The sequence below is a fragment of the Penicillium arizonense genome (assembly GCF_001773325.1).
Source record: "Penicillium arizonense strain CBS 141311 chromosome Unknown PENARI_contig007, whole genome shotgun sequence".
In the NCBI taxonomy this organism is placed as follows: domain Eukaryota; kingdom Fungi; phylum Ascomycota; class Eurotiomycetes; order Eurotiales; family Aspergillaceae; genus Penicillium; species Penicillium arizonense.
The window spans coordinates 770,216-795,625 of NW_019173284.1; the positions used below are offsets into that span (position 1 = coordinate 770,216).

Below are 25,410 nucleotides of genomic sequence, written 5' to 3' on the forward strand. Positions count from 1 at the left end.
TCCGGCTTCATCATGGCGGCATCAGCCGCAACATACAAGGTACTGACCTTCGCTCGATGGAACAGCCCTTCCGATAACGTCGCTAACTGGTCTCTACTCTAGGACCGGCAATTCCTCGCCGTCATTGGCGATGAGGAGTAAATGACCCCTGCTACGATATTTCTACTTTGAAGAGACCAAATCCGGCTAACCTTGCCTCACCCATTGTGCAGCTCTGTCACCGGTCTTTTGCTCGCAGGCATTGGGGTATGACCCTCCTCCGCACCATCCCATCTACTCCACGGCTTTGCGATAGCAGAAAGCAGCTCGATTCTAACGACTTCTTCCATGCACAGCACGTCACCGAACCCCCAGGCTCCCAACGAAACTTCTTAGTCGTCGACTCCAAGACCGAGACCTCGGAGATTGAACGGGCCTTCCAGAACTTCACTCAGGAGCGGAAAGATATCGCCGTCCTACTGATCAACCAGCACGTGAGTATACTCCCTATATATACTGTACAAGACAAATGCAGCGCGCCGGCTTGGTCACCGACACATCGTCTAACATCTATCTTGAAAACAGGTCGCAGAGCGCATCCGCCACAGCGTCGACGCATTCACCGAACCCTTCCCAGCTGTCCTCGAAATCCCCAGCAAAGATCACCCCTACGACCCCGAGAAGGACAGCGTTCTCAAGCGTGTGCGCCGTCTGTTTGGAGAGTAGAACTTATTTACGTCCGTTATCGTCTTGGTCATTTAGCTGCGAAAAGAGTTCCTTTCTTGCGACATTCTATCTTGGGGATATGCAAAACATTTTTGATCCCGTTGCCTCTGATTTCTTGCTGGTGGAGCCGGCTGCGTCTGGTTGGAGATGGGTGTGGAGAAAACATGGAGATATTAGGTAGGGAAGATACCCAGCATAACTGAAATGAGAATGCACATACACCCTTCTTATATATCCTAGTATGTTTTACTGGTCTTACTTTCTATTCCATGCCTGTATAACCCTTGTCCAAAGAAGAATAATGGTCTTGACCAGTTTGGTGCAGATATATATCAGTCACATGGCCCAGTTGATTTTATATTTTTCAAGGAAAATAACCTCGAAGAAATGCTACGGCTAGGCAAAGCCCCAATGAAGTTATAGCGTCAAAGCAGACAGCCTACGGCTGCCTTTTGTGTTCGATAATGGGAAGACGGATATATTATGGTCTTAGGTACGTGTAGCTACCGAGTTTACAAAACGACTTGGTATATGCCGAATGACAATCACAAAAATATCAACGTAGATGCAAGGACCGTAGCAATCGAAGAGGAATCCAGATAGCGCAGCGTACAAAGGTAAAACATGAAATGCGAAACTCAAGAGGGTCGTAAGAAAGGGCGTAGATCAAAGCATTGTGGGCAATTGAACACTCAAAACAACACAGAGCTCATGATATTGAGAGGTAAACAAGCCAATGCCACCTGGAGCGTGGATGCAAAGCGATGTCAAAGTTCGATAAGATCATAAGTGGAATTGAATGTCGTCGGCTTTGAGGCAGGTGACCTGCTTCAAGTCCTTGTTGTAGACATCAGCCAGAACCGAGTATTTGCCCTGAAAAGAAAATGTTAGCCATCGGTTCTTCGCAGCGTCATTATGAAGCACGTACGGGAGGAATCTGCTTGGGCAGTTCCACCTCCTTTTTCAGAACCATCTTGCCCTTCTCCAGAGGACACGACAGATCCACGTTCTCGAGTTCATCGCAGAGGTCGACAGTCTGCTTGATCAGGGTAATGAGACCCCACTTCACTTCGAGGTTCACTGTGGCGCCCTTCTCAACTCGGTCGAGCAAGGTACCTGTGGCGGAGATGATCAACTTCTCACCTCTATCAAGAGTAAAATATCAGTTAGTAAGATCCGCCATAAAACGGGGGTATTCGTGGGATTCAACGTACGCAAGAGGCGGGTTGGGCGTGAGATCCACCGATTCAATTTCAAGGCGGTAACTGGCCGGGTCGGCACAGTAGCTCAGTGGGTTATCGCCCTCGACGGGAAACTTGGGGTCATCGGTCTTCAGTGAGACTTGCGAGGGATCGAAGAGGGAGAACGCGGCCGCACTGGCAAGAGGAGCCGTGAGGGCCAAGAGGCCGGCCGATAAGAACTTCATGGCGACTGTGACCCGTTCAGGGGAAAGCGGGTGCAGTGGGTAGGTAAATGGGGTATGTGCGATAGTAAAATATCACACAGAGCGTAGTTCGAGGTCAAAGGCGAAACTTGGAGTAGAGGAAGTTGGGGTGAGGAGAAGAGATGTCACTTGATGACGCCTCCACACGTGACAGGGGCAGATCTATTCCCGTTTCAGTCGAACTTTGGTTCAACACCTCGTACCTGCATGGCGGCTGAGCATCATCCTTTATTCTCATGCTATCTCTTGTTTTTCATATTGAAATCTACAACCTTACAGATGAACTTGAAGCGTTGTACTCCTTCCATCCGAGTGGGGAGCCTGTTTGACCCACTACTCCAGTTTCTTATCAGTGATCGCCGGCATAACTATCAGAAGTTCCAACAGAGCCCTCATCTTATCGCAAATTTTGAACCATCACTTTGTTTCAAGTCGCCAGCATCAACTGAGGAGACTTAAACCATAATGGTCTTTCTTTGTGCTCGCACTTCCTTTTTGGTCCAGCCGAGAGGCTTCTAAACCACCGACTTCATATAATTACACATCTTATCATTAAAAAGCATCAAGTCTAAGGACAGTACTAACAGCAAGTATACCCACACGAACGACAAATAGCAATTAATATACTCAACGCCGGTAATATCCCCTAGACCAGTGAACAGACTCCTTTTCTCCGTTCCGTCCCTCCGTAATACATATACACCTCCAATGAGGTCGCCGAAAAACATGAGACCATGCTCAAGGTCCAACGCTCAAGGTCCAACGGAATTCCAATCCCTTCATGCAGACGTTGTACAAGGATTCGTAAAACCGTATGTTCACCCCTGAAGACTGCGTCCAAGTTGACAACATTGACAGAATTCCCACACGGAGGATCACCATGGTCTGTCCAGTACGGGGGACTAGAAACAGGATCCAGTTCCAGGTCTATGGGTTCCGGGAGGTGATTGTGTACAACATCAACATCTGTCTTTGAGAAATTCCCTGGTATGTTAGGGTCCTGCGTGTCGACTTGATTCAGGCCCATGCACATAGTCTAACCCAGGCCTCCCTTCGATGGGCGGTTCTATGATCAGTACAGTCTTTCACGGATTTCATCCACCGCAATACTCACACACCACCTTTAGCGGTCCTCGCGGTCCTCTTCCGAGCGCCCGGCATTATAGAGTCTCTGAACTGCTCCCGACCAAATTGGCACGCATGACTCTCATTCCTTCACCGTCACACCAGTTTATCTTGTTCCGAAAGATCTTCGACTGCTTGGGTGTATGCGACACCACTTGGAATGATGGTCGTGATGTTCTTGCGGAGAGACCGCATCGCTGAATCGAGCCGTCGTTGACCATTGTGTCCCCATATTTTGGTCCAATAGATATGTTCATGCAAAATGCCGATTGCAATGCCATCATGTAGAGACTGGAGTCAAGTGACTAACTCCAGGAAATCGGTACCATCCGGAGAACAGGACAAACCGGCCATTTCGACGAGGGTAACTCGATAGGCGTTCAGTGACTGTCATCTTCCTTTTGTGAAAGCTTTTGCCCCACCGAATGTTGATTGGAAAGGTCAAAAGTGGGTTTTGAGTCTATTAAGGTAAATTTTTAGCTTATAAATTACGAGACTACCGCTTTCTAAAATTTGATACTTGATATTTTATGCTTCTGCTATGAATAATATTGAACGGGCAGCTGCCTCTTAGCGCGAGTCATATCTTTCAGGGAGCATACGCGGTGTGCTCGGCCCGCTCGGCCCAGTGATGCCGGTTAACACTGGAAAGCCGATCTATAAGTTTTACCTTTCATTAGTTAGAGTCCTATGCTTTCGGCGTTTAGGTGAAGTATGGCATAGATAGACTAAACCGGCGTCCAGAATACTATATAAAGAAAGTCCCTTATACGTTCTTCCAGGTAAGAAGGACACTTGTGGACGCAAATCATGCAAATGGGCAATAATCTAGGTTCCAGCATAAAAGAGGGGTCTTTTAACATTGCCCTAAAACTACATGGTCACGCACAGACTAGGTGGGCATCTTGTGCATGCATTCAATTCAAGCAAACCATAGATCTAAGTAAATAATAGAAAGCTCACATCAGACCTCCGTACGTATCCCCTCTGCTTCCTCGTTCTCTTCCTTGTGATACCAATACATGTACTTCTCCTTCTCACTTTCCTTCTGCGGAGCTTTGGGTTGCGATTCGGCTTGGTCTTCCTTCTCTCCATCATTCTTGTGGTGATGACCGTGATGTTCAAAGATCTTTTCCACAAAATTTTCGTGGTGCGCGGGTGAGGGCGGGGATTCTGTGATTCATCAACCTCGGAATTATGGTAGCCTGGCGCGTAATGCTGTCAACTTAGGCTTTAGTGCTTCACCGGTGGGAAAAATAATAGTTGACCAGGAATCTATTCAATCGCGAGTACATATGCCATTCACTAACACTTGTATGTTAAAACTGCTGTAGATAATTCGGATCAAAATCGGATGAAATTCATATTATGTGGTTCCACTCCCATACAAATTAGAGGCAGCTTCGAAGAAATTAGCCGTCGAAATCCGAGAAGGCATGGCTTCGGCGCCACGCCTCTCGCAGAGCAAGAAACACTTTACTTACTTCCTGAACACATAGTTTTACTCTTAATAGTTAGACAAAGCGTTCAGCTGTATTGATGACGTGTGAAAAGTCAAAACGGATAGCACAAGAACCTTGCAGTCTTGAGCAGGTCTGTTGCGGTCCGGTTGAAGCTGGTGCATCTCACCGCTTCGCCCCCCACTGTTCACTTTCACCTACCACGCTAAACGATGCACCTCGGGGTCTTCTTAATTTTATTTCTTATAGCCATGCGCGGATAGATACAAGGTCCAAGATCGGTGTAAAGTGGGGCTCACTTGGCCATCTCGTTCCCCTGCATTGACTGCTCGCCCAGTGTAGAGAGTACTTGCCTAATCATCTTCCACGTATAACAACCACATTCCCAGATACCACTGTCTGTTTGAGGTTCTGGTTTACCGATCGCTAGACGCGCGTGTAACACCGAATCGACGCCATGGAAGAACGAACCCCGATTGCACCGAACGTCAGCTCCCTTCAGCCCATTCTGCATCTGACCCAAACACGGTACAAGCCCATTGACATTTGACCGATCATTGACCGTCCCGTGTTTGCCCTGGGTCCTTATCGGCGCCGCTGAGATGTGACCTCATCCATGACGGCGGTGGGCCGTAACACGTACATACGCTCGCTCTGATACATGAATCTTAAGGTCATAGACTGTGTGATCTGTGATGGCCCTACAAAGTGATCAATACATGTCGATTCAATTCCAGCTTATAGCGTCTTGACAGGCCTCTTTGGTTGGGCGGACAGGATGACGGAGTTGACTAGCCGGAAGGAGAACTCATATAGTCGCAGCTAGCTCTACGGATTTGATGCATATAACTCGGACTAAGAGCACTATGCTGATTCAGATAAATCCTTAAGCCATTTCCACAAGAAGTGTAGCTATAGAGCTCATCATGTCCGCTGAAAAATACTATACTCTTGCCGAAGGTCATTAATCCTAAATACAGTCATGGCAATTTGACATATTTATTGAGAAAAAAAAAAAAAAAAAAGGCTGCCCCTTCGCAAACAGCAGCACTGCTGTGCTCATGCGCAACAGACAAGGTGGGGGCCTCGGACTCCTCCAGGACACGCAGCTCATCGAGACCCTCGCTCATTCTTCTCGCAAGAGAATCCCAGAGCGGTAAGAGTGATACATTGTGAACATACGTATTAACTTATGACTAACAATAGAATTGTTCCAGCGTTGTTCATGCCAAAGCTGTGGGGTAAGCCAGCTAAAATGCAATTATTCAGGGCAAGTGAGCTAGCTAATCTATATAAAACCCCACTCATAGGGTATACGGAGAGTTCGAAGCCACCGCCGACTGCTCCGACCTGACATCCGCCAGCTTCCTCAACAAAGCTGGCAAGATGACTCCTGTTCTCCTTCGAGTCTCCACTGTTGGCCCGGAATCAGGCTCTGCTGATACTTCGCGAGATGTCCATGGCTGGGAAATGAAACTATATACAGATGAAGGCAACCTAGACTGGGTTTTCAACAACACCGTGAGCAGATCTTAAACACACATCAAAATAACCCTTGCTCATACAAAGCGAAGCCAGTATTCTTCATTCGGGATCCCATCAAGTTCCCCTCTATGAATCGGTCCCACAAGAGGCACCCGCGGACTCACCTACCTGATGCAAACATGGTATCTGCCAATTCCTGAGCTCAATGCATACGAAATAGCCGACAAAACATTTAGTTCTGGGAGTAGGTACAGCCATTGAACGTCCGACGCTAGATTATTGACAATACCTAGCTTCCATGTGGGCAACCCAGAAGGAATCCACCAGCTTTCGGTTCTCTTCAGTGATCGTGGAACTCCCCAATCAATCCGGCTTTTTGAACTCCTACAGTGGACACACTTACAAGTTTACCAAGGAGGTAAGGTCCCAAGACATAATATTGCATGTAAATGGCTCACTCTTTTGAACTAGGATGTTTCATTCAAATACATTAAGATCCACATGAAGACCCAACACGAGGGCTATCCGCTGAGGAAGATTGGCAAGCTGACCTTGGATCGTAACGTTTGTTATCCGGTCCCCTGGCTTGCTTAAGCAGACTGACCATTTATTAGCCCGGAAATTACTTCGCCGATATTGAGCAGGCGGCATTCTCTCCGTCTAATATGGTACCTGGCTTTGCGGCTTCGGCCGATCCCGGTTAGTTATATAGCAGGAGCGTCATCTGTTACGTTGAAAACTCATCCCCGTCTGTTCTAGTCCTCCAAGCGCGCCTATTCGCTTATCCCGACGCAGCTCGCTACCGCCTCGGAGTCAACTACCAGCAACTCCCCACCAACGCAGCCAAGGTCCCCGTATACTCTCCCTTTGAGAGAGACGGCAAAATGAGGTTTGATGATAACTACGGCGGTGATCCAAACTACGTCAACTCCTCTCTCCAGCCGACCAAATTCTACCCAGAAGTCAAAGGAGTCAACCCTGAGTCGCTGAGCGTGCATACCGAGCACGAGAAGTGGGTTGGCGAAGTTACAACCTACACCAGCCACATGAAAGACGATGATTTCATTCAGCCTGCTGCTTTGTGGGATGTCATTGGCCGTGATCCGGGACACCAGGAAAGGAATATTGAGAATCTTGCTGGGAGTATCAGTGGGGTCAAGTCGGGTAAGCTGCGTAATGAAGTATATGGTTCGTCGACGCTTTCTTTCAGTGTTGCGAAATGATTTTACTGACCCACATGCAGCACTCTTTAGCAAAGTCGACCAGGATCTTGGGGTAAAGGTCAAGATGGCGACCGAGGCAGCTATCAAAAACTAAAGCCCTTGACGGGAGCTCTCTTCTATTACCGAATCCAGTACTAAAATTAAAATAGCTCGTTTTCAGTAAATCAAATAAATTGGCACTGGAAAGCTTTCGTCGGCCAAAATGTAGTATATGGACACGAAGTTCAGATAATCACCTGTGCGAATGAACATCGATCCGCAGACGCGAGACATTCCGAGTGTTTGGAAAAGGAATAACGGGATTTGAGTTACCAAATCTCGATCAATGGCAAGGACTGGGTTGGGCTATTCATTTTGGGTCTTTCTGCAGAGAAGTCTCTTTTGGCTGTCGGTGGCACAAGAAAACTTATCTGAAAAAGGGAACAACTGAAGTACGGAGACTGCCGCATAATCGTGATGCCAATACAAACAATCATCACCGTAGAAAATTTACCCACCTACAGTCTGCTCCAGGTACTAATTCTTTCGCCGAAAGGGTCCCATGGTCCATTGACTGGTTGCGCCTGAGTGACTAGCACGTCAAGCTGCCTGTCCTTCTTTTCTCTACAGAACAACTCTGGAAACCCCCTCAATTCTCTCCAATAGTTCTGCTGCTCTTCTCTTACCATAAAAAGATTATCCCAAAAGACTGAAGAAGCCGAGCATACGATCCAGAAGCCTGCAGTACTTTTGTCAACGTCGAACATGCAGACAAGTTCCTTTAATTTAGCCCTTGTAGCCCTTTTTTTTTTGACAAAAACTACGTCTGAAACTCCACACCGTAAGCAGATCCAAAATATTGGAGTACAGAGGAATTAGTCATCGACATCCCGTGGCTCATGCTCCTTCCAATACTGCTCGTATTCCTCCGGTGTCTGACCGGAGACAATCTCATAGCGAGAAAGAGGAGCCAAGGGGATACCCAGCTGCTCATACTTATCCAAGCGTTTCCTCGTATTTTCCCGGCTCTTGTTAATGCTATAAACCTTGATTCGATGAGCCGAAGACGTGACATGCAGACCCCAGTTCCACGCCGCGCGGACATTGAGTGGCTGCGTGTTGAGGGAGTTATCCCAGCATCGACAGACGATCTCAATCCATCCTTCAGCGTCACAAGGCAAATCGAATTCCCAGGTACGCCAGGTCCATTTTCCTTTCTTGGATAGATTCTCCGGTGGCACGTCGTACCAGGTGAAACCGCCATCTGCGGACAATTCGACTCTTTCGGGCCATCGACCACCGCCGGAGTAGGCCCAGCCCTTGCATCGAATCTTTCCTATGTGCACGACCGCTTGTTTTGTCCACGGGGACATGATAGCTGAGCTGACTGGCATTTCTTGGATTTGGATGCCGTCTGTGGGTCGTTGGTTGTACTTGCCAACCTGTTGATTGAAGTATAGGTATTCCCTGCTCTGAACTGGGGCGAGGGATGGATTCTCAATGGCCTTGATGCGGTAAAGCCATTTGACGCTTCGGGCTCCAATGTATCCTAGTACCACAACTCGTAACGGATACCCATGGATTTTGGGCAGAGGTTCACCGTTCATCTCCCAGGCCAGGATGACCTCGTTGGCCTTCACCTTGGACCAAGGGACGCTAACAAGATAGTTGCCCACCTCAAGATCCTTGATGTAGGTCTCAGCACCGTAAAGCTCGAGATGTTTAGCTGGCTTGACGAGACCCCCGCAGTCTTTAATCAGCTTCTTCAAGCTGATACCGACGTAACGAGCTGTCCCAATGGCACCCTCAGCCCACGGTGCTTGGGGAACCTCGTCTCCCTGACCACCGTACAGGGAAATTTGCTCAATACGACGAGTTCCCGAGCACTGGATAGTGACCGTCTTCTCCATGCGTGGGAACTTAGTCTCATCCATGAGATCATGGAATTTATAAGTCTTTGGGTGATTCACCAGCCCATCTAGCGACAGTTCCCACTTGTCTTTATCGATGATTGGAATGCCGCCGTGGTTCCGCACGAAGTGGAGAGGATTTGGTGTTATCGCTTTCGAGGTGACAAGCCGCTTGGGAGGCTCCCCATTGTAAGGGAATTGGAGGAGATGCAGCATATCTGCATGTTTCTCACGGAGAACGCATCTCCAGGAGTCATCTGCAACAGTGGTGAGTTCACCTCCGAGGGCAGTATGCCAGTCCTTGAAATCATTGCCCGGAAGCACGGGGTTGGTCCCTGGAATTGGACCGAAAATGAAATCAGGGGATGGGTTAAATGTCTGCGAAGTGAGGATCTTGTGCGCTTTGGCTTTTTTCTCGGGATAGTTTTCCCACTCGATGTATCTATATTGCAACAGTAGTCATTAGCTTATTGGCCAGTAGTACCATGTCATAGATGCATAGGGCAGCAATACCCTTTCCAACCATTACGTTCGCGGGTGAAAAGCTTGGCACGATCACCCACTGATGCGATTGCTTCTTCATCTTTCATCAATTTTGTCACCGGCGGAGGGTAAAGGTGGACGATGTCACTTCCAGATTGGTCAAGGATAGGTAGCTTGTGGCCGGCCATGCCCTGTTCAATCTTCCACTCATCAGGACGATTGGTAGTATCCAATTCAGCTGGGAGCTCCATTGTGCATAGATATCAAAGGAAACTTCAGAATAAGTTGTATAGTATCTTCAGTGTAATTGCGTTGTTATGACGAATACGTGATATCCATGTGAGGTCAGGTAGCTTGTTTTATATTTCAGTCATGCTAGGGTGTTGGGGGCTGGGAAATTCCGGCAAGTGCCCCGAGCGGCACCTAGGGATTCGTTCCCGGATACAGAATTTAGACTGCATCCAGTAGAAGCCATACGGTAGCCCGGGAATGATGGCTAGGCATTGTAATGACCTCACGACTCTGAGCGAGCTCGTCTACGATATGTACCAAACCAAGGATGCATTTCCAAAAAGGACATATTAAATCTCGAGATTACAAGTAGAAATTGGCGTTAACATAGTGAATCTGGTTTATTTGGTTGGCGCGAGGTGGATAACGACGTAAGTCCCAGCTCCTATCTAAACTGTCGTGAAACTCAATTTCTTAGGTTCATTTTATTTGCTATCTCTCTCAGGATAACATAATAGACCGTTGGCAAAACCCCTGGCGTCCCCTTGTCGAAGAGGAATTCACAGCAGAGGTACTACATCAAGCTGCAGCTTTGTGCTGGAGGGCGGACGCCAAAGAATGGCGGGGACGTATCGCTTGCGTCGACCGATTGGTCAACACCTTGGGATCGATACTGTCCTAGCTATGATTGGTAGCTAATTATACTTAATTTTTTGAAAGGAGTAAAGCTTGCCCATCATTGGACATTGATTAATGTCTTTTGCAGAGCAGGAATGCAGCATAGCGTTGCTTCCGATTGGGGTAAGGAATGCATGATGCGTTGGCTTTGCACTCAGACCTCGCTAGGTTGAGGCATTCAAGGGCTGAAATTATTTCCGCTTCTATCAGTGAACCATCTCCCCTTGAGCAAAAGAAATATTCTTTAAATCATGGCCCAACAACAACTCACGAGGCGGACAGCATCCCTACTTCAGCTATCTCAGAACTTTCGCACCCAACGCACTTTCAGAAATTCCAGCGTAGGGAGACGCTGTCTACGGGCACTAAGTGAGATAATCCCTGTATGTCCCTATCATGTAGGACCCATGCCAATCAAAAAATCTGACCAGGTCCCTTCCATAGACACCTCAGCACCAGCGGTCCTTAAATGAACGGACTGTCAAGCCTTTCTCTGAGTTTCTCACGGACAAATTTCATCGTCAACATGATTACCTACGGATCAGCGTCACGGAACGGTGTAATCTGCGGTGTTTGTACTGCATGCCCGAGGAAGGGATAGACCTGTCGCCACTGCCCCGGCTGTTAACCTCGCCGGAAATTGTTTACTTATCATCATTATTCGTCTCTCAGGGCGTTACAAAGATCCGTCTGACGGGCGGGGAACCAACGGTGCGGAAGGACATTGTCCCCTTAATGCAAGAAATTGGCAAGCTACGGCGAGTCGGGCTACGCGAGCTATGTCTGACCACAAACGGGGTCTCACTACACCGAAAGCTAGACCATATGATAGAAGCGGGCCTGACAGGCGTAAATCTGAGCCTGGACACTCTGGATCCATTCCAGTTTCAGATCATGACCCGACGGAGTGGATTCGAGGCCGTGATGAAGAGCATAGACCGTATTCTGGAAATAAACCAGAGCGGCGCCGGCATCAAGCTAAAGATCAACTGCGTTGTGATGCGCGGCTTGAACGATCGTGAGATCATCCCATTCGTCGAGATGTGTCGTGAGAAGCCTATCGAGGTGCGCTTTATCGAGTACATGCCCTTCGATGGGAACAAGTGGAACCAGGACAAGATGTTCTCGTACCAGGAGATGCTAGCGGTGATCCGAAAGAAATATCCGACGTTAGAGAAGCTCGCCGATCATAAAAATGATACCAGCAAGACATATCAAGTACCTGGATTTAAGGGCCATGTCGGATTTATTACCAGCATGACGCACAATTTCTGTGGCACCTGCAATCGACTCCGAATTACGAGTGACGGCAATTTGAAAGTGTGTCTTTTTGGAAATTCGGAGGTTTCGCTGCGGGATATCATCCGTAAGGAGAATCACGGGCGGCCTATCGACGAGGAAGCCTTACCGGATCTTCTGGAGACTGTGCAGACCGCTGCCCGTCTCGGTGACAATGGGGGCCTGGCTGAACGAGAGCGCGAGATCCTGGATATCATTGGTATGGCCGTGAAGCGTAAGAAGGCGAAACACGCCGGCGTGGACGAGCTGAAGAACATGAAGAACCGTCCAATGATTCTCATTGGTGGGTAGGCATGCTTTTTCTTGTCATGATTGGAATGATTTACGACTTGTATATTTTACATGCATCTGTATGGGAAATACCAATTCACATTTGGGATATTTGGGGTTATGTATTTATAAAATCGGGTTTCGGGATGCACATGGGGTCTTGAATTCATATCAGAGGACCATTTGAAATTCACTTTCCTTGCAGTATGAATGCCCAAGCAAACCCAATGATTGTAACATGTCCGTAACAGACACATGTGCTGGAGACGAACCCATAGCCAAAAGAACGATGTGCTGGCTTGGGGAGAACTATGGAACGAATCATATCCAGTTCTAGAAATACTATCAGTGCTTCCGGTCACGAGAGATACTACTTCCGAGTTATGGAGAAGGATGCAACCCAATTACTGCCCACCAGTTCCGTATGCACGAAGAATACTACCATCTATCAATCCATCACAGACCCTGGGTCTTCTGCAGCTAGATAGTACTGGGTTTTATTTCGGTGGGACCGAGCGTGAGCGGGGTGGGCTTTTCCGATACCTCCATTATTCGCTCCTGCTGAAGCGTGAATGGTCCTATCTTTTGCTGAGCGTCCAGGGAACTTCTACAATCAGACACGGAATAGACGAAGGGTATACCTTAACCTATCTCGCTGCAGCAATCCATTTTCGTTTCTCTCCCGCGTTATCCGACTTCTCATTCTACCTGTCCTCCAAATGGTGATATCATCTCCCTAAGAAACCCCGAAAACCAACGTTCTAAAATTGCTCGTCTTAACCAAGAAGCAAGAGCTTTCGGCCAGAACCTGCAAATTCATCCTGTTGCGCCTGGACCCTTTGAAGGCAAAGTAAAAGTCTCCGCAACCATCCGACTGCTGGTGAAACTTGCATCTCACCGTATCGAGTGGGGGTTGTAGCGTTCCCCCGCACGAGGTAGGCTACTAATAAAGCTCGGTAAACCCACTGTGATCGCTATATGCCTTTGAGCGGTAGCTGTCGAGAGCAAAGCTTTCCAATCATGTCTGTCCTCCGCATACTCTTCGTGCTGGCTTCCCTGTCTCTGGCAGATCTTACCAACGCAGAAAGGGTCCTCGGGGCTTATATTTTCCAGCGCCACGGGGACCGCACAGCTAAAGCCTGGCCACCTACTAAATTAACCAGTCTGGGTTACGGTCAAGAGTATATGACTGGTACCTTTTTCCATGACCGTTATATCTCGTCGAACTCTTCCTATCACATCGAAGGGATCAGTACCGACACAGTCAACTTGGCCCAGGTTACTGCCAGTGCGCCGCAAGATGATGTTATCGAAACCTCAGGAGAGGGGTTCTTGCAAGGCCTCTACCCTCCTATCGGCTCTGTTGCCACGGAGACTCTGCGCAACGGATCAACAGTTCAATCCCCAATGAACGGCTATCAGCTGATCCCGATGTCAGACGTACAGTCAGGCAGCGGGAGCGAGGACAACGCGTGGCTCCAGAGCACATCTTCCTGCAACAATGCCAAAGTCAGCAGCAACAACTACTTCTCCTCAAACTCCTTTAAGAGCCTGTTGTCGTCCACCAAAGAGCTTTACCAGTCTCTTGAACCGCTGGTCAATGGAACATTCAGCTCTACTGAGCTGAACTACAAGAATGCATACACCATATGGGATTTACTCCATGTGGCTTTGATTCACAACTCCACCACGACCTTCCAGCCATCCAGTCTTCTCACTGATCAGGTAATGCAAGAGCTTTTTATTCTCGCGAGCGAGCACGAGTTCAACCTAGCATACAATAGTTCAGATCAGATCAGTGCTGTTGCTGGTATGACCCTTGCTGGCGAAGTTCTTGCAGCTTTGAACGAAACCATTACATCTGGCGGCAAGTCCAAATTGAACATCCAGTTCGGTGCCTATGCCACTTTCCTTTCTTATTTCGGTCTTGCCGGGCTCCACACCGCAGATGAGACCTTCTCTGGTATACCCGACTACGCTTCGTCCATGGCATGGGAGCTTGTGACAAACGATACTGGCACTGGGATGCCTTCCACGTCAGATATCAGTGTGCGTTTCGTGTTTCACAATGGGACTAGCGTTGAGGGCTCAACACATCTACAAGCTTATCCACTTTTCGGTCAATCCACGCTCGAGCTCCCTTGGGCGCAGTTTGTTGACAAGTCGAAGAAGTTTGCTGTTTCATCGCAGCAGCAATGGTGTCAGGCCTGTGGAAATACCAATGGAATCTGCGCCTCGACTTCCGATGATAACGGCGGTGATAGTTCATCCTCCAGTTCGTCGTCTGGTTCTTCCTCGGGCACAGGGATGAGTTTGGGAGTGGCAGGTGTGATTGGTGCAATGGTGACTTTGGGTGTTCTTGTGGGGCTGTTGGTACTCAGCATGTTCATCTTTGGCCTCCGACTCGTACCCAAGAGTGCGCTCGCCAGTATTCATCGAGCGTCGGACGCTTCTACTACACCAGCGATGAAGACGACTTTAGCGTAGGAAGTTCTGATGAGAAGGGGATTATGAATAATATAAGATAACCTTGTACTTACTTTGTATTTTCTCTTCACACACACCCTCATCAGAGTGCTTATAATTGAAGGCTTGTCCCCCTGTAGCCCCACATTAAGCTCCACCAAGTCACCAATAGTCAAGCCCAGTTATCAGCTAAGAGAGTAAGAGCTTTTAGGGATCTACTGGCCGAGTATTGGGCAGAGCACGAATGGTTAATATCCGACTTGGCAATTCCCTGGCGATTTCTTGACTGTGAAGATTTCAGGAACAGGTTACCAAAACAATCTATATTGTATCGTAGCCGCCACAAAGCGTGAGAGACTTTCTACATTGTACAATGTTGGCATGTGCGAGGAGGCTAAATCGCGAGGATCCAAGGTCACATGGGGCCAATTCGTCTTAAGATCGTAACACGTATTTCAATAGTCCAACAACTAAGGATTTTTCTTCGCCAGTTCTTGAATCTCTCGTAGGACCTGAGCATCCGACTTCCACATGAGTGACAGCCATACAGGATATCTGAAAATCCATCCAAATAGATATGGCCGGACTATGACATGGAGATGTAAATGATGAATCGAGATAATATCTGGGTAAAATATGTCTCCCAGTAGCGGGCGTCGCCCCCTGTGGTAACCCGAGTGTATATCTGAGGAGGGCAAATCGGGACATTGAGACTCGAGCAGGCGATGCTTCACCCCATCCATGGCCTGTACTACGTTTTGGGACATCCATAAGTTATAGCTCTTTGAAATGCGGATTTCGTCTTATCTTCTTACAGAGTGAGAGATGGTCACCGTTTAAACCCTCAATATCACGAGCAACATGCTTCTTTGGTATAATAAGCCAATGAAACTGGCCCGAAGACCGAATATTGTCAACTGCAATTAAATTCTCATCCTATATATCATCGTGAGTCAGACATGTCGAGATCATTTAGAGCTTAATATGGAACAACTCACTTCGTAGACGATACTGGCGAAGTTCGTCCGATCGCAGAACTTGCAAACATGCTGAACTTGTTCTGTCCACTCAAGACTTATCAAGTAGCTGATAAATTTCTTGATAGATTCCATCTGAGCGATTGATGCGCCGAGTCGAATATCATCCTTGCCGGAAGTTTTATACGACGGTCAGACCATCTGTGGCTGAGGGCGGGGCGCAGGAGCCCGAGAGCGCCAACTGTGGCGGTGTCCGAGGCAGCAGACCAACAGGAACGTTTGGAGGCCTGTTGGTTAGCACCAAGATTTGGAGAACACGAAGCTCTGAGATGACTGGGTTCTATGGGAGGCGCACGAATTGCTGATGTGGAGAAATTGTCCGCAACGTCGGCCTGGAAAATAAGGCCACGTAGCCACAAAACTGAATGTATTCTTCAACATCACTTAAATGAAGAACACACCATACCACCAGAAAATTAATAAGATATTGACAACAGAACCCTTGACTGCCGGATCCCTGCTTTGCCAACCGTGAATGTCTAGCAGCATCACTTCCTTTAAGCTTGTCACTGTGCTACCTTTCGTAGGTAATGGTTAGAAGCTAAAGCTTTAGACTCGAGATATATACCTTGGAAACAACGTGGGATTCCTTTTGGGCTTCCTCAAAGATTTAGACACCACAGCACCACCTGGTTAGCGCGTCTGTACCTCAAATGCCATGCGGCATTGATTGTCGAATTTAGAAATGATACAGCGGTCCGAGACATCAGTGAATGATTCATTTCCGGTTCCTCCGAGTCCTACTATTCTGCATGGCTTAGCTGAAGTAGATGATCTACACGGGCGCAACTGGAAAATGAGCATTGAGATACTGTACAATAGACATTCGGATCGGCATGATATTTTAAGAATTGGACAAATAGGAAAAATGTGGTTAACTTAATCCCCACAGAGGTAAATAAAGTGAATAACTGAATCCACATCTTTCCAGAATTGACGGAGGAATGTCTCAAAACTATTTTCCAAGGTCCACTTTTCCCCTGTTCAACTATCAAAGCCGTTAGGGCAAGTCGACGATCCAGTGGAGAACAAGCCCGACACTAAGCTTCGCAGGGAATAGATTATCGCCAACAATTCAAGAGTAAACCACGGTTCAGCTCCGTGAATGGCCCTAGTTTCACTTGTTCGCTCAGTTGGGAAATAGCCTGGCCCATCAAGTTCCTGGTCCCAATTTTCTCCTGAATGTTTTCAATGTTCCTCAAAAGTCGAATGAATCCCTAGAATGTCTGTTGACAGCCAAGATGTCGCAGTTTAAGAATGAGTATCCGCTCACTTATGTGCGATTAGACGACCCGCCAGTGACTCAGACAGGTAAGACACGACCATTGTCTACGGCAGAGCAAAAGGCGGTTCTCCAGTCTCAGTCATTTTTCTGGGGTTCAAGCTGGACCCTGGAAATTCTGAGTTGTCTCACGTCGGTCGTGTTTCTGGTTGCGATTATTGTGGTGCTGTACGAGTACGATGGAAAGCCTATGCCTGATTGGCCGTATGGCATCACGCTTAACGCGTTGGTCTCAGTGCTATCCACTGCGATGAAGGCTTCTATGGTTTTCATTGTTTGTGAGGGTCTGTCGCAGCTCAAATGGTCGTGGTTCAGCAGTGGAAATAAGCTCAGTGACTTGGCGCTGCTAGATGCTGCTAGTCGCGGACCGGCAGGGGCCATTCTTGCGCTGTTGAGATTTGTTCCTCGGTGAGCTATCTATTCAGGTAATTGTACAACAGTTCGTTTGGACTAACATTGATAAACTTCAGCCATCTCGTGACATTCGGATGTTTAGTTCTCGTGCTGGCAGCAGCTACCGACCCCTTTGTTCAGCAGGTTATGGGAATTCAAGAGCGGTCGATTCATGCTTCTGGAAAATCATCCATCCAAGTCTGCAATTCCAGTCTGTACACCGATTATGGCGAGGGTGCTGGACCGGGCATGAACAAAGTCCCACTTTCAACTATGGGCGCCATCTACTCCGGTCTCTTCCAAGAACAGAGCCCGAACAGTAAAAATGTCATGATGGAGTGTGCAACCGGAAACTGCACATTCTCACCATATCAGTCTCTGGGCTTCTGCAGCCGCTGTTCAAATATTACGGACTCTCTAAAACTGACCAAAGAATCCTTCGGTTCTTATTCCTCATACAACTACAAACTACCCAATGGGTTCTCCTTCGACACGGCCATCAACACGAACACCATGATTAACACCACAACCTACAAACCTCTCATTAAGTTGGACACAACAGACCTCGCACTAATCCTCAACTTCACGGCCATCAGCGCATCCGGTTACGGTACACCCCCCGACGTCTCCGCAACAGAATGCGCCCTCTACTATTGTGTCGACACATACCACGCAGCAGTAAACGGCGGAGCATTCACAGAAATTGTCACCTCAACAAACGGCAAATCAAACTCCAGCTCCGAGTACACCTTCGGTAAAAATGTCGCGATCACCCCAGACACCTGCTACGTGAATGGAACGCGACGCGAGAACAAAGACACTCCGGAGTGCACCTACGAAGTAAACTACTTCAGCACGCTTGCCATGACAAACTCCGTCTCCCCACTCCTAAAAGGCAAAGGTTCTCGTCCCATCAGCAATCGACCGAGCTGGTCATCCGATACAATCGAAGCCCTCTACGGCACGTATGGCAATTACACCGAAATCAACTCCGTCTTCGAATCACTCGCCTCGTCATTGACGACCCATGCTCGATCGAAGGTCTGCAATTCCATCAAGAACGGGACTGCGTGGACGACGCAATCGTATGTCCATGTGCGCTGGCCGTGGATGATCCTCCCTATCGTGCTGGTTGTGTTGAGTTTCGTGTTCTTGGTTATTACTGTGTTCCACACGAGAAGGCAGTATATCTGGAAGTCTTCGCCGTTGGCTTTGCTTTTCTCTGATTTGAGGATTGATGGGGATGCTCCTCTTAGACCGGATCCTACGCTCAAGGGCATGGAGATTACTTCAAGGAAAATGGATGTTTATTTGGAGAGTTCGGCTGAGGGTCCCAGGCTTAAGGCTGTTCGTACTTCTTGATGTTTCTTTGGGACCTTTGTGTATATATAATTGGCAGATTTTGCTCCTGTACATTGTGTTAAAGTATAATAATGATTTATGAATTGTTAAAGATCAATTTTGTAGTTCCTTCCCTATATACACGCGGTAGCCAAAGCAGGACTAGTACACTTATATTATTGATCGAGCGTATATCGCGTGGTCAATCAAATTCATGCACTTTGGCTCTAGTGATGCTCCAATAATTTTCGTGAACCAGGGTCAACCTCGGCATCCGTGGCTGATGTTTGTCTCAGATCGCGGCCGATCGCCTGTGGATAACGTCAGCCACCGCCGGCAACCCTGGCAAAGCTTCTAAATTCCTGAGACTCATGTGAAAATATAAATACCTAGATCTGTTAGGAACTAGGTAACTGTGTTTTGAAATCCTTACCGACCTGAATATCCTAATCTCAAGCGAGAACGGCGGTCCCTTGTACCCCTTGTTTGCAACCTCAACTACGCTCAATCACTCTCCCTACGAACCATTATAATCTTATGTTCAAGCTTCTCAGAGACGTCCATCGTTATAATATTGCTTAGAACGCACTGCCTTTCGGATACCCATCCCCACAATGACAACAACACCAGCAACAGCAGCAGTATTCGGCTGCACAGGAGCAGTCGGCTCCCAAATCCTAGCAACCCTCCTATCCACAGAAACATTCGCATCGGTGAAAACAATCTCAAGAATACTACCAAATAACCAATCCTCCAAACTCCAATCCCTACAAGAACCCGACATCCTCAAATGGGCCGATATGATCTCCACCCTATCACCCAAACCCACAGCAGTTTTCAACGCAGTGGGCACGATGGGAAATGCACCGGGTGGACTAGCAAACCAATGGAAGATCGACCATGACTCAGTTATTGAGAATGCCAAAGCAGCCAAGGCGGCTGGCGTGAAAACGTATGTTTTCATTTCTAGCGCTGGGACAAGGAGTCTTCTTTGGGGGTGGGTGCCGTATTCGAGGATGAAGGTTGGGGTCGAAGATGCTATCAAGGCGATGGATTTCGAGACTGCTATTATCCTTCGTCCTGGTATGATTATTGGTAGGGAGAAGGCCAAGGTCGCGCTTCTGGAGGGTTTTATGAAAAGTTTGAATAAGCTGGGACAGGGTGTTCAGGATAAAATTGGTATAGCTCCTTATTGCTCTTTTGCTGAGAGATCATGTATGGATGAATGCTGACACAAATGCAGCTGCGGATCAGGCTGTTATTGGTCGGGCAGCTGTGGCAGCTGCTCGTATGGCCGAAGGTGGGGATGCACCGTCGAAATATTGGGTTGTGGAACAGCGTGATATTGTCAGGCTTGGGAGAGATGAGTGGAAGGAGTAATGTCCTATGGTGCTTGAAACTATGAAGTATGAGGTTTAGAGTGGTGTCGGCTAACCCCACGTTCTATGTTGTCTTAAGACAACAGTGATATATATTGATTCTAATTGCTGTCGATGTTCCCTGTAAACGGCCCAAACAGAGTAGAAGGCCGATGGAGCAAGATCGCTGCTGCCCACCTGTCCTGCTTCACCAGGCACGCAGCCTGGCCACATTCTTTTTGACACACTAAAGGCCGCGCTGGTGTTATAGATCACAGTACTAACCCTGGTAAGAGATTATCCTTCCTTAGGATTCTGTTCCCTATTGCGATTTTCGATCGTTACCAGCGTCTGTCGAAGCTGGTATCCCCACACTTAAGCTGACATGGGCCTTCGACGGGTTAGGATAAGATTTTAAGATGGCTCTACAGTAATATTCGAAATCAGATATACCCCCACACTGTCACACATTTATTTCCGAATCTCAACCTGACACGCTTATCTAAATACGGTATAGTTGACGATCCCTCGGCTCCTAGAATAGATCTTGCATTTTACATAACATGGACTGACGTACTTTACACGAAACTGTTATACACATGCTACCTCTGTTCCCCTCTTCTCTCCTGTCCGTCCCTAGCATTATTGCTTCTTGCCTCTTCACCCATACATAACTCTTCAGCATCGCCTAAATTTAGGCCTTGCAGTATTTCTCCGAGACTTCCCCCTCAAAGCTGCATCTCATCCGTGATAATGTTATTTTCGAAACAGATTCACCTATACGGCGTACACATGAATTATTTCCCCAACCCTATCTTGAAAGTGATCCCTCTTGTTCTCGTATACATACGTATGGCTTAATCTTTATTCCTCTGGAACGGTATTCTCTTCTGTAATTGAAAGGCGCGGTACAAGCACCATAGCCCTGACAAGGTCCACACTGCAGATCCTTGCTATCGTGCATGTGCTCAGCCACCCCCAGCGCGGTGAACTGTCGTCGCACTTAGTCCCAAGGCGGGCGTGAGCTATATCTCAATATTCGAACATTCAAGATGAGTTTCGGCTTTAGCGTGGGGGATTTCCTCGCGACTTTGAAACTCGCCGATGAATTGAAAAAGCGGTTTGCGCAAGCTCCCAGTGAGTTCAAGGCTATTTCTGGAGAGTAGGAAAGCCCCCGATTCTTGGAATATCCAAATGGCACTAATTATCAACAATAGGGTTAAAAGCTTGTGGGCTGTCCTCCATGATCTCAATGACATTCCGAAAGAGGGCCTCAGCGTGCACCAGAAAAGCGAAATGGAATCAATTGTTCAAAAAGGCCGTGAGGTGCTGCTAGAGATTGAAAGCAAGTTGAGCAAGTACAACGTTCTTGCATTTGCGACTTCGAACTGGAAGAACAAGGCTCTTCGAGCATGGAGCCGAATCAATTGGGATCCGGCTGAAGTCCACAGCTTGCGGAGTCGCATCACGTCTTGCATTTCGCTTTTCAATTTGGTTATGGCGAAAATCAATCAGTATGGGAATCTTCTCATTATTTATCCCCTTCCATCTTTGCATAATCTCCTTGATATGTCCCAGAAATTGCATTGCTGATGATGTATTCAGGGATCTGACCCTGGAAATTGGAGCGGAGGTCCATTCCATGAAGGAGAATCGCGACACTCAGCTACGCAATGGAATGCTCCCATGGATTTGTGCGATAGATCCCTCGGAGCGACAAAGTAAAGTCTTTAACATGCGCCGTGAAGGAACAGGCAAATGGTTCCTGGAAAGTGAGCAATTCCTCCTCTGGATCGCCAGTGAAAAGGAAAAGACCCTGCTCTGTACTGGAGCTCCAGGGGCCGGCAAGACAGTACTTACTTCTATCGTCATTGACCATCTTGAGAAAAAGTTTTCCAATGATGACAGTGTTGCGATTACTTATATTTACTTCGACTTTCGGCAACGACTTGAATTTTCCAATCTCATTTCGAGTCTTCTTAGACAATTGCTCCAGGGGAACCCAGGCCTCTGTGGAACAATCTCTGATTTGCATTCTCGACGCCAACAAAATCCTAGTCATTTATCTGAGGAGGAAGTTCAAAAGGAACTCGAGTTGGTGATATCTCAGTGCAGCGAGGTGTTCTTTCTCATTGGCGCACTAGATGAGTGCTTGGATGTTCGTGTGCGGCGTCAGTTCCTCATATGGATCGGAAACCTTCTCAATTTCAATAGTCATACGATATTCGAATATCAAGCTCCTTGCAACCACGCGGCACGACGATAAATTTGGCAAGGCCTTTCTCAGCAAGGGTCTCACCATGGAAATCAAAGCAAGCAGAGAAGATGTGGGAATTTTTCTTGATGCAAGCCTGGATTATCTTCCGGGGTTCATTCAGAGGAAACCAGAGCTTTGGGGCTATATTCGGAATCAGATCATTGAATCCGCTGGGGGAATGTTAGTGCCACAATGCCGTACCATCCAAAATATACTAATTTTTATCCCAGGTTTCTGCTCGCCCGTCTCTATTTGAATCTACTATTGGATGAGAAGAACGAGAAAAGAGTTCGAATCCTAGGCGCTCAGTTTCAAACTGGCTCAGGCGCATACGATCATGCATATGATGACACCATGAAGAGAATTGAGCAGCAAAGCTCCTTTTCCCAGGACCTTGCCAAGAGGATTCTAGGATGGGTTACATTCTCGGCACGACCACTTACCGCTACTGAGCTGCAAGATGCTATTGCAGTCGAAATTGGAGAGCCTGAATTCGACCAAACGAACATAATAGACATCGAGGAGATGATCTCTGTCTGCTCCGGTTTGATCGTTGTAGAGGAAAACAGTAACATCGCTAAGCTTGTACATTTTACAGCTCAAGAATATCTGAAACGCACGTGCAAGTCTTGGTATCCCGATGTTCATGAATTTCTCACAAACACCTGTCTCACGTATCTGTCGTTCGACAACTTTGATGATCCTTGTTTGGCCCAAGATGAGCCTAAAGTACAGCGAGGGGAGTACCAGTTTTATCAATACTCGGCTCATGAGCTAGGGTCCCATCTCCGCCAGAGCCTTGGAAATGACTCCCTTCTCCCTGCATTCATCGGAAATGATGCCAAAGTTTCTCGGTGCATGCGAGAAATCTTCGGTCTGTCAGGAACCGAATGCGGTTTCACAGGACTCCATCTTGCCTCACTATTTGGCCTTGAACACATTGTAGAGGGATTCTCCCATACTGGCAGCAATTTCAATATCTGGGACTATCTTGGCCGCACGCCTCTTATATGGGCTGCAGGGTCTGGCAACGAGACAGTAGTCAGTCTACTACTTGACCCTGGAGCTGACCCCAACTCTGCGACAAAGGAGAGCTTCACGCCACTCTTCTACGCTGCAGCCTACGGTCATGCCGCAGTGGTTAGACTTTTGATTGATGGAGGTGCCAATGTCAATTTTAAAAACAAAAACAACGAGACCCCGGTCTTCTTCGCTGCGAAAGGTGGTGGTGGAGTCCGACTCGGTCCTAGATCACTATTCAGCATGGGTGATCATGCGTGGGTTATAAAATTGCTACTCGACGCAGGTGCTAATCTTGACCCCGAAAACGTTCGTCATGAAACCCCCTTGCATGCAGCAGCAGCAAATAATGGCCATGCGGTGGCGGTTAGACTGCTTCTTGAGAGGAACGCCAACATAAACTCATATCACAGTAACTATTGCGGTCTCGAGCTCATCCCAGCAGCTCCTCTGACCGCCGCAGCAAGAAAGGGCCACGTCAAAATCACCAAAATGCTCCTTGAAAGTGGTGCAGACACTCCATTCCTGTTAAAGAACACAAATCTGCCGCCTTCCTCTTATGCGCTGTCTTGTTTATCAAAGTCAGCTATAGGTGAAGACGAAAGTTCTTTCACAGCAATACTTCAAGAGTCTGGTGACCCAAGCTTCCGAGATGAGTTCGAGCGCCTTCCATTGCACTGGGCAGCTTCGCGAGGCGACGGCATTTTGGTGCAGCGCATTTTGAAGGCCGGATGTAACTCGAATCCCAAGGACATATTTGGCAGAACACCATTGTTTGCAGCCGTTTGTAGGGACAGAGTTAACGTTGTGAAAGTGTTGCTTGACCACCCCGACATCGACGCCCAAATTGAAGACAAGCTGGGATTTACTCCCCTTCAAGAGTCCAGTAGAAGACAAAGGTCCTCTATCAAAGTCTCTTTTTCCACGGGAGAAAACAGTGTAGGACCTTGGGATGAGGTTACCAATCTTCTCAAAGTCAAGACTGGACTGCGTGAGGAATGTCTACTCAACGCCAACGTCCCCCTTATCCCCAGATATGATCTCCCGCAAGCGGCCTTTTACAGATATTGTGATGTCTGTCTTAGGAACATGTTAGGCGGTTCAGAATGCGAGAGCTGCAACATAGTCACTAAGAAGGACGGCACTTCTGGGGGCACTGTTATATATTGTGAATTCTGCATTCCGGGGGTAAAAGATTGTCCACTTTGTGGGCAATCGTTTTGAGAAGTGAGCATATGCCGAGGATCTCTATATTGCAACGCGACTTGATTAAACCGAGTCAGTCATATTGAGTTAGTGCACAAGTTGCTGTTGGAGAAAGCGAACAGCCATTGCCCATTTAGGCTTCGTTTGATTTCCATAAGTGTGTACAAAGTGTGATCAGAGATATAAATTCTCAATATGAGGACTTGATTGAAGAGAACAAACCAAAATGTAAAGCTGCAATAGTGACCGTTCATCCCAGTATCATCAAGGCCAGGTAGGTCAGGGCCTCAGAGTCTAACCAGCTGGAAAGGATACCCTCGCAGACTGATCCTGGTGACCAGACCACGGGTGTTTTGGGTGGGCTTGAGGGGAGGGAGGGTTGTTCCCGAGGATTTTGAGGTCGTGTGTTTTGCAGTCGTTTGTTAGGGCGGATCATCCGCCTTCTGTTTTTGTTCATGGCCTTGCTGAGGAGGATGTTCCGGCTGAGGACTGTGTTTTCATAACGGGCAGTTGCAGAGGTTGGGGTTGAGAGTGAGTTGTTTTCTGTCGAGAGGGACCCTCATGGGCTTTTGGAGTTTGCGCTTGATCCTACTTCCGAGGTTAGGAGAGCTACGACGAAGGCGTATGATGAGGCTCTCGGATTTATAGATCGGGTTTTTGGGCGCGATGTGGGAGCTCAGGGTGCGGTTAAACTATGAGAGAAATGTAATAGCCTAGAAGGCCACCTTTGAGAGACGTTATTTACGGTACGTTTCAAG

At 47.7% G+C, this 25,410-nt stretch overlaps 10 protein-coding genes across 10 annotated transcripts; 8 read left to right on the top strand and 2 right to left on the bottom strand.

Moving 5' to 3' along the window:
* Positions 1-12: 12 nt before the first annotated feature.
* Positions 13-705, top strand: PENARI_c007G10111 (H(+)-transporting V1 sector ATPase subunit F; the record flags this gene model as incomplete). The annotated part of the gene is made up of 5 exons (XM_022631152.1): positions 13-39; positions 103-137; positions 213-246; positions 336-473; positions 565-705. 5 exons carry the CDS (start codon positions 13-15, stop codon positions 703-705), a joined length of 375 nt encoding a protein of 124 aa, XP_022489128.1.
* Positions 706-1,488: 783 nt separating this feature from the next.
* Positions 1,489-2,131, bottom strand: PENARI_c007G08400 (ML domain-containing protein; the record flags this gene model as incomplete). Its single annotated transcript, XM_022631066.1, has 3 exons — positions 1,489-1,578; positions 1,634-1,850; positions 1,920-2,131. The coding sequence occupies 3 exons, from the start codon at positions 2,129-2,131 to the stop codon at positions 1,489-1,491; spliced, it is 519 nt and encodes a 172-aa protein (XP_022489218.1).
* Positions 2,132-5,795: 3,664 nt separating this feature from the next.
* PENARI_c007G01157 (uncharacterized protein) lies at positions 5,796-6,270 on the top strand (the record flags this gene model as incomplete). Its single annotated transcript, XM_022630732.1, has 3 exons — positions 5,796-5,890; positions 5,952-5,975; positions 6,045-6,270. The coding sequence occupies 3 exons, from the start codon at positions 5,796-5,798 to the stop codon at positions 6,268-6,270; spliced, it is 345 nt and encodes a 114-aa protein (XP_022489241.1).
* A 247-nt stretch (positions 6,271-6,517) lies between these two features.
* PENARI_c007G08166 (uncharacterized protein) lies at positions 6,518-7,536 on the top strand (the record flags this gene model as incomplete). Its single annotated transcript, XM_022631057.1, has 5 exons — positions 6,518-6,637; positions 6,691-6,783; positions 6,834-6,918; positions 6,979-7,383; positions 7,463-7,536. 5 exons carry the CDS (start codon positions 6,518-6,520, stop codon positions 7,534-7,536), a joined length of 777 nt encoding a protein of 258 aa, XP_022489062.1.
* Positions 7,537-8,296: 760 nt separating this feature from the next.
* On the bottom strand, positions 8,297-10,065 carry PENARI_c007G01844 (sulfite oxidase; the record flags this gene model as incomplete). The annotated part of the gene is made up of 2 exons (XM_022630755.1): positions 8,297-9,773; positions 9,845-10,065. 2 exons carry the CDS (start codon positions 10,063-10,065, stop codon positions 8,297-8,299), a joined length of 1,698 nt encoding a protein of 565 aa, XP_022489248.1.
* Positions 10,066-10,974: 909 nt separating this feature from the next.
* Positions 10,975-12,313, top strand: PENARI_c007G11603 (uncharacterized protein; the record flags this gene model as incomplete). The annotated part of the gene is made up of 2 exons (XM_022631224.1): positions 10,975-11,106; positions 11,168-12,313. The coding sequence occupies 2 exons, from the start codon at positions 10,975-10,977 to the stop codon at positions 12,311-12,313; spliced, it is 1,278 nt and encodes a 425-aa protein (XP_022488910.1).
* Positions 12,314-13,312: 999 nt separating this feature from the next.
* PENARI_c007G06010 (uncharacterized protein) lies at positions 13,313-14,779 on the top strand (the record flags this gene model as incomplete). Its single annotated transcript, XM_022630960.1, has 1 exon — positions 13,313-14,779. The coding sequence occupies one exon, from the start codon at positions 13,313-13,315 to the stop codon at positions 14,777-14,779; it is 1,467 nt and encodes a 488-aa protein (XP_022489092.1).
* A 2,257-nt stretch (positions 14,780-17,036) lies between these two features.
* Positions 17,037-18,832, top strand: PENARI_c007G10199 (DUF3176 domain-containing protein; the record flags this gene model as incomplete). Its single annotated transcript, XM_022631160.1, has 2 exons — positions 17,037-17,485; positions 17,548-18,832. 2 exons carry the CDS (start codon positions 17,037-17,039, stop codon positions 18,830-18,832), a joined length of 1,734 nt encoding a protein of 577 aa, XP_022489045.1.
* Positions 18,833-19,425: 593 nt separating this feature from the next.
* Positions 19,426-20,191, top strand: PENARI_c007G07578 (uncharacterized protein; the record flags this gene model as incomplete). Its single annotated transcript, XM_022631034.1, has 2 exons — positions 19,426-19,990; positions 20,055-20,191. 2 exons carry the CDS (start codon positions 19,426-19,428, stop codon positions 20,189-20,191), a joined length of 702 nt encoding a protein of 233 aa, XP_022488885.1.
* Positions 20,192-21,221: 1,030 nt separating this feature from the next.
* PENARI_c007G00586 (ankyrin repeat domain-containing protein) lies at positions 21,222-24,670 on the top strand (the record flags this gene model as incomplete). Its single annotated transcript, XM_022630699.1, has 5 exons — positions 21,222-21,331; positions 21,387-21,683; positions 21,775-22,331; positions 22,384-22,606; positions 22,657-24,670. The coding sequence occupies 5 exons, from the start codon at positions 21,222-21,224 to the stop codon at positions 24,668-24,670; spliced, it is 3,201 nt and encodes a 1,066-aa protein (XP_022488919.1).
* Between the last annotated feature and the right edge of the window lie 740 nt (positions 24,671-25,410).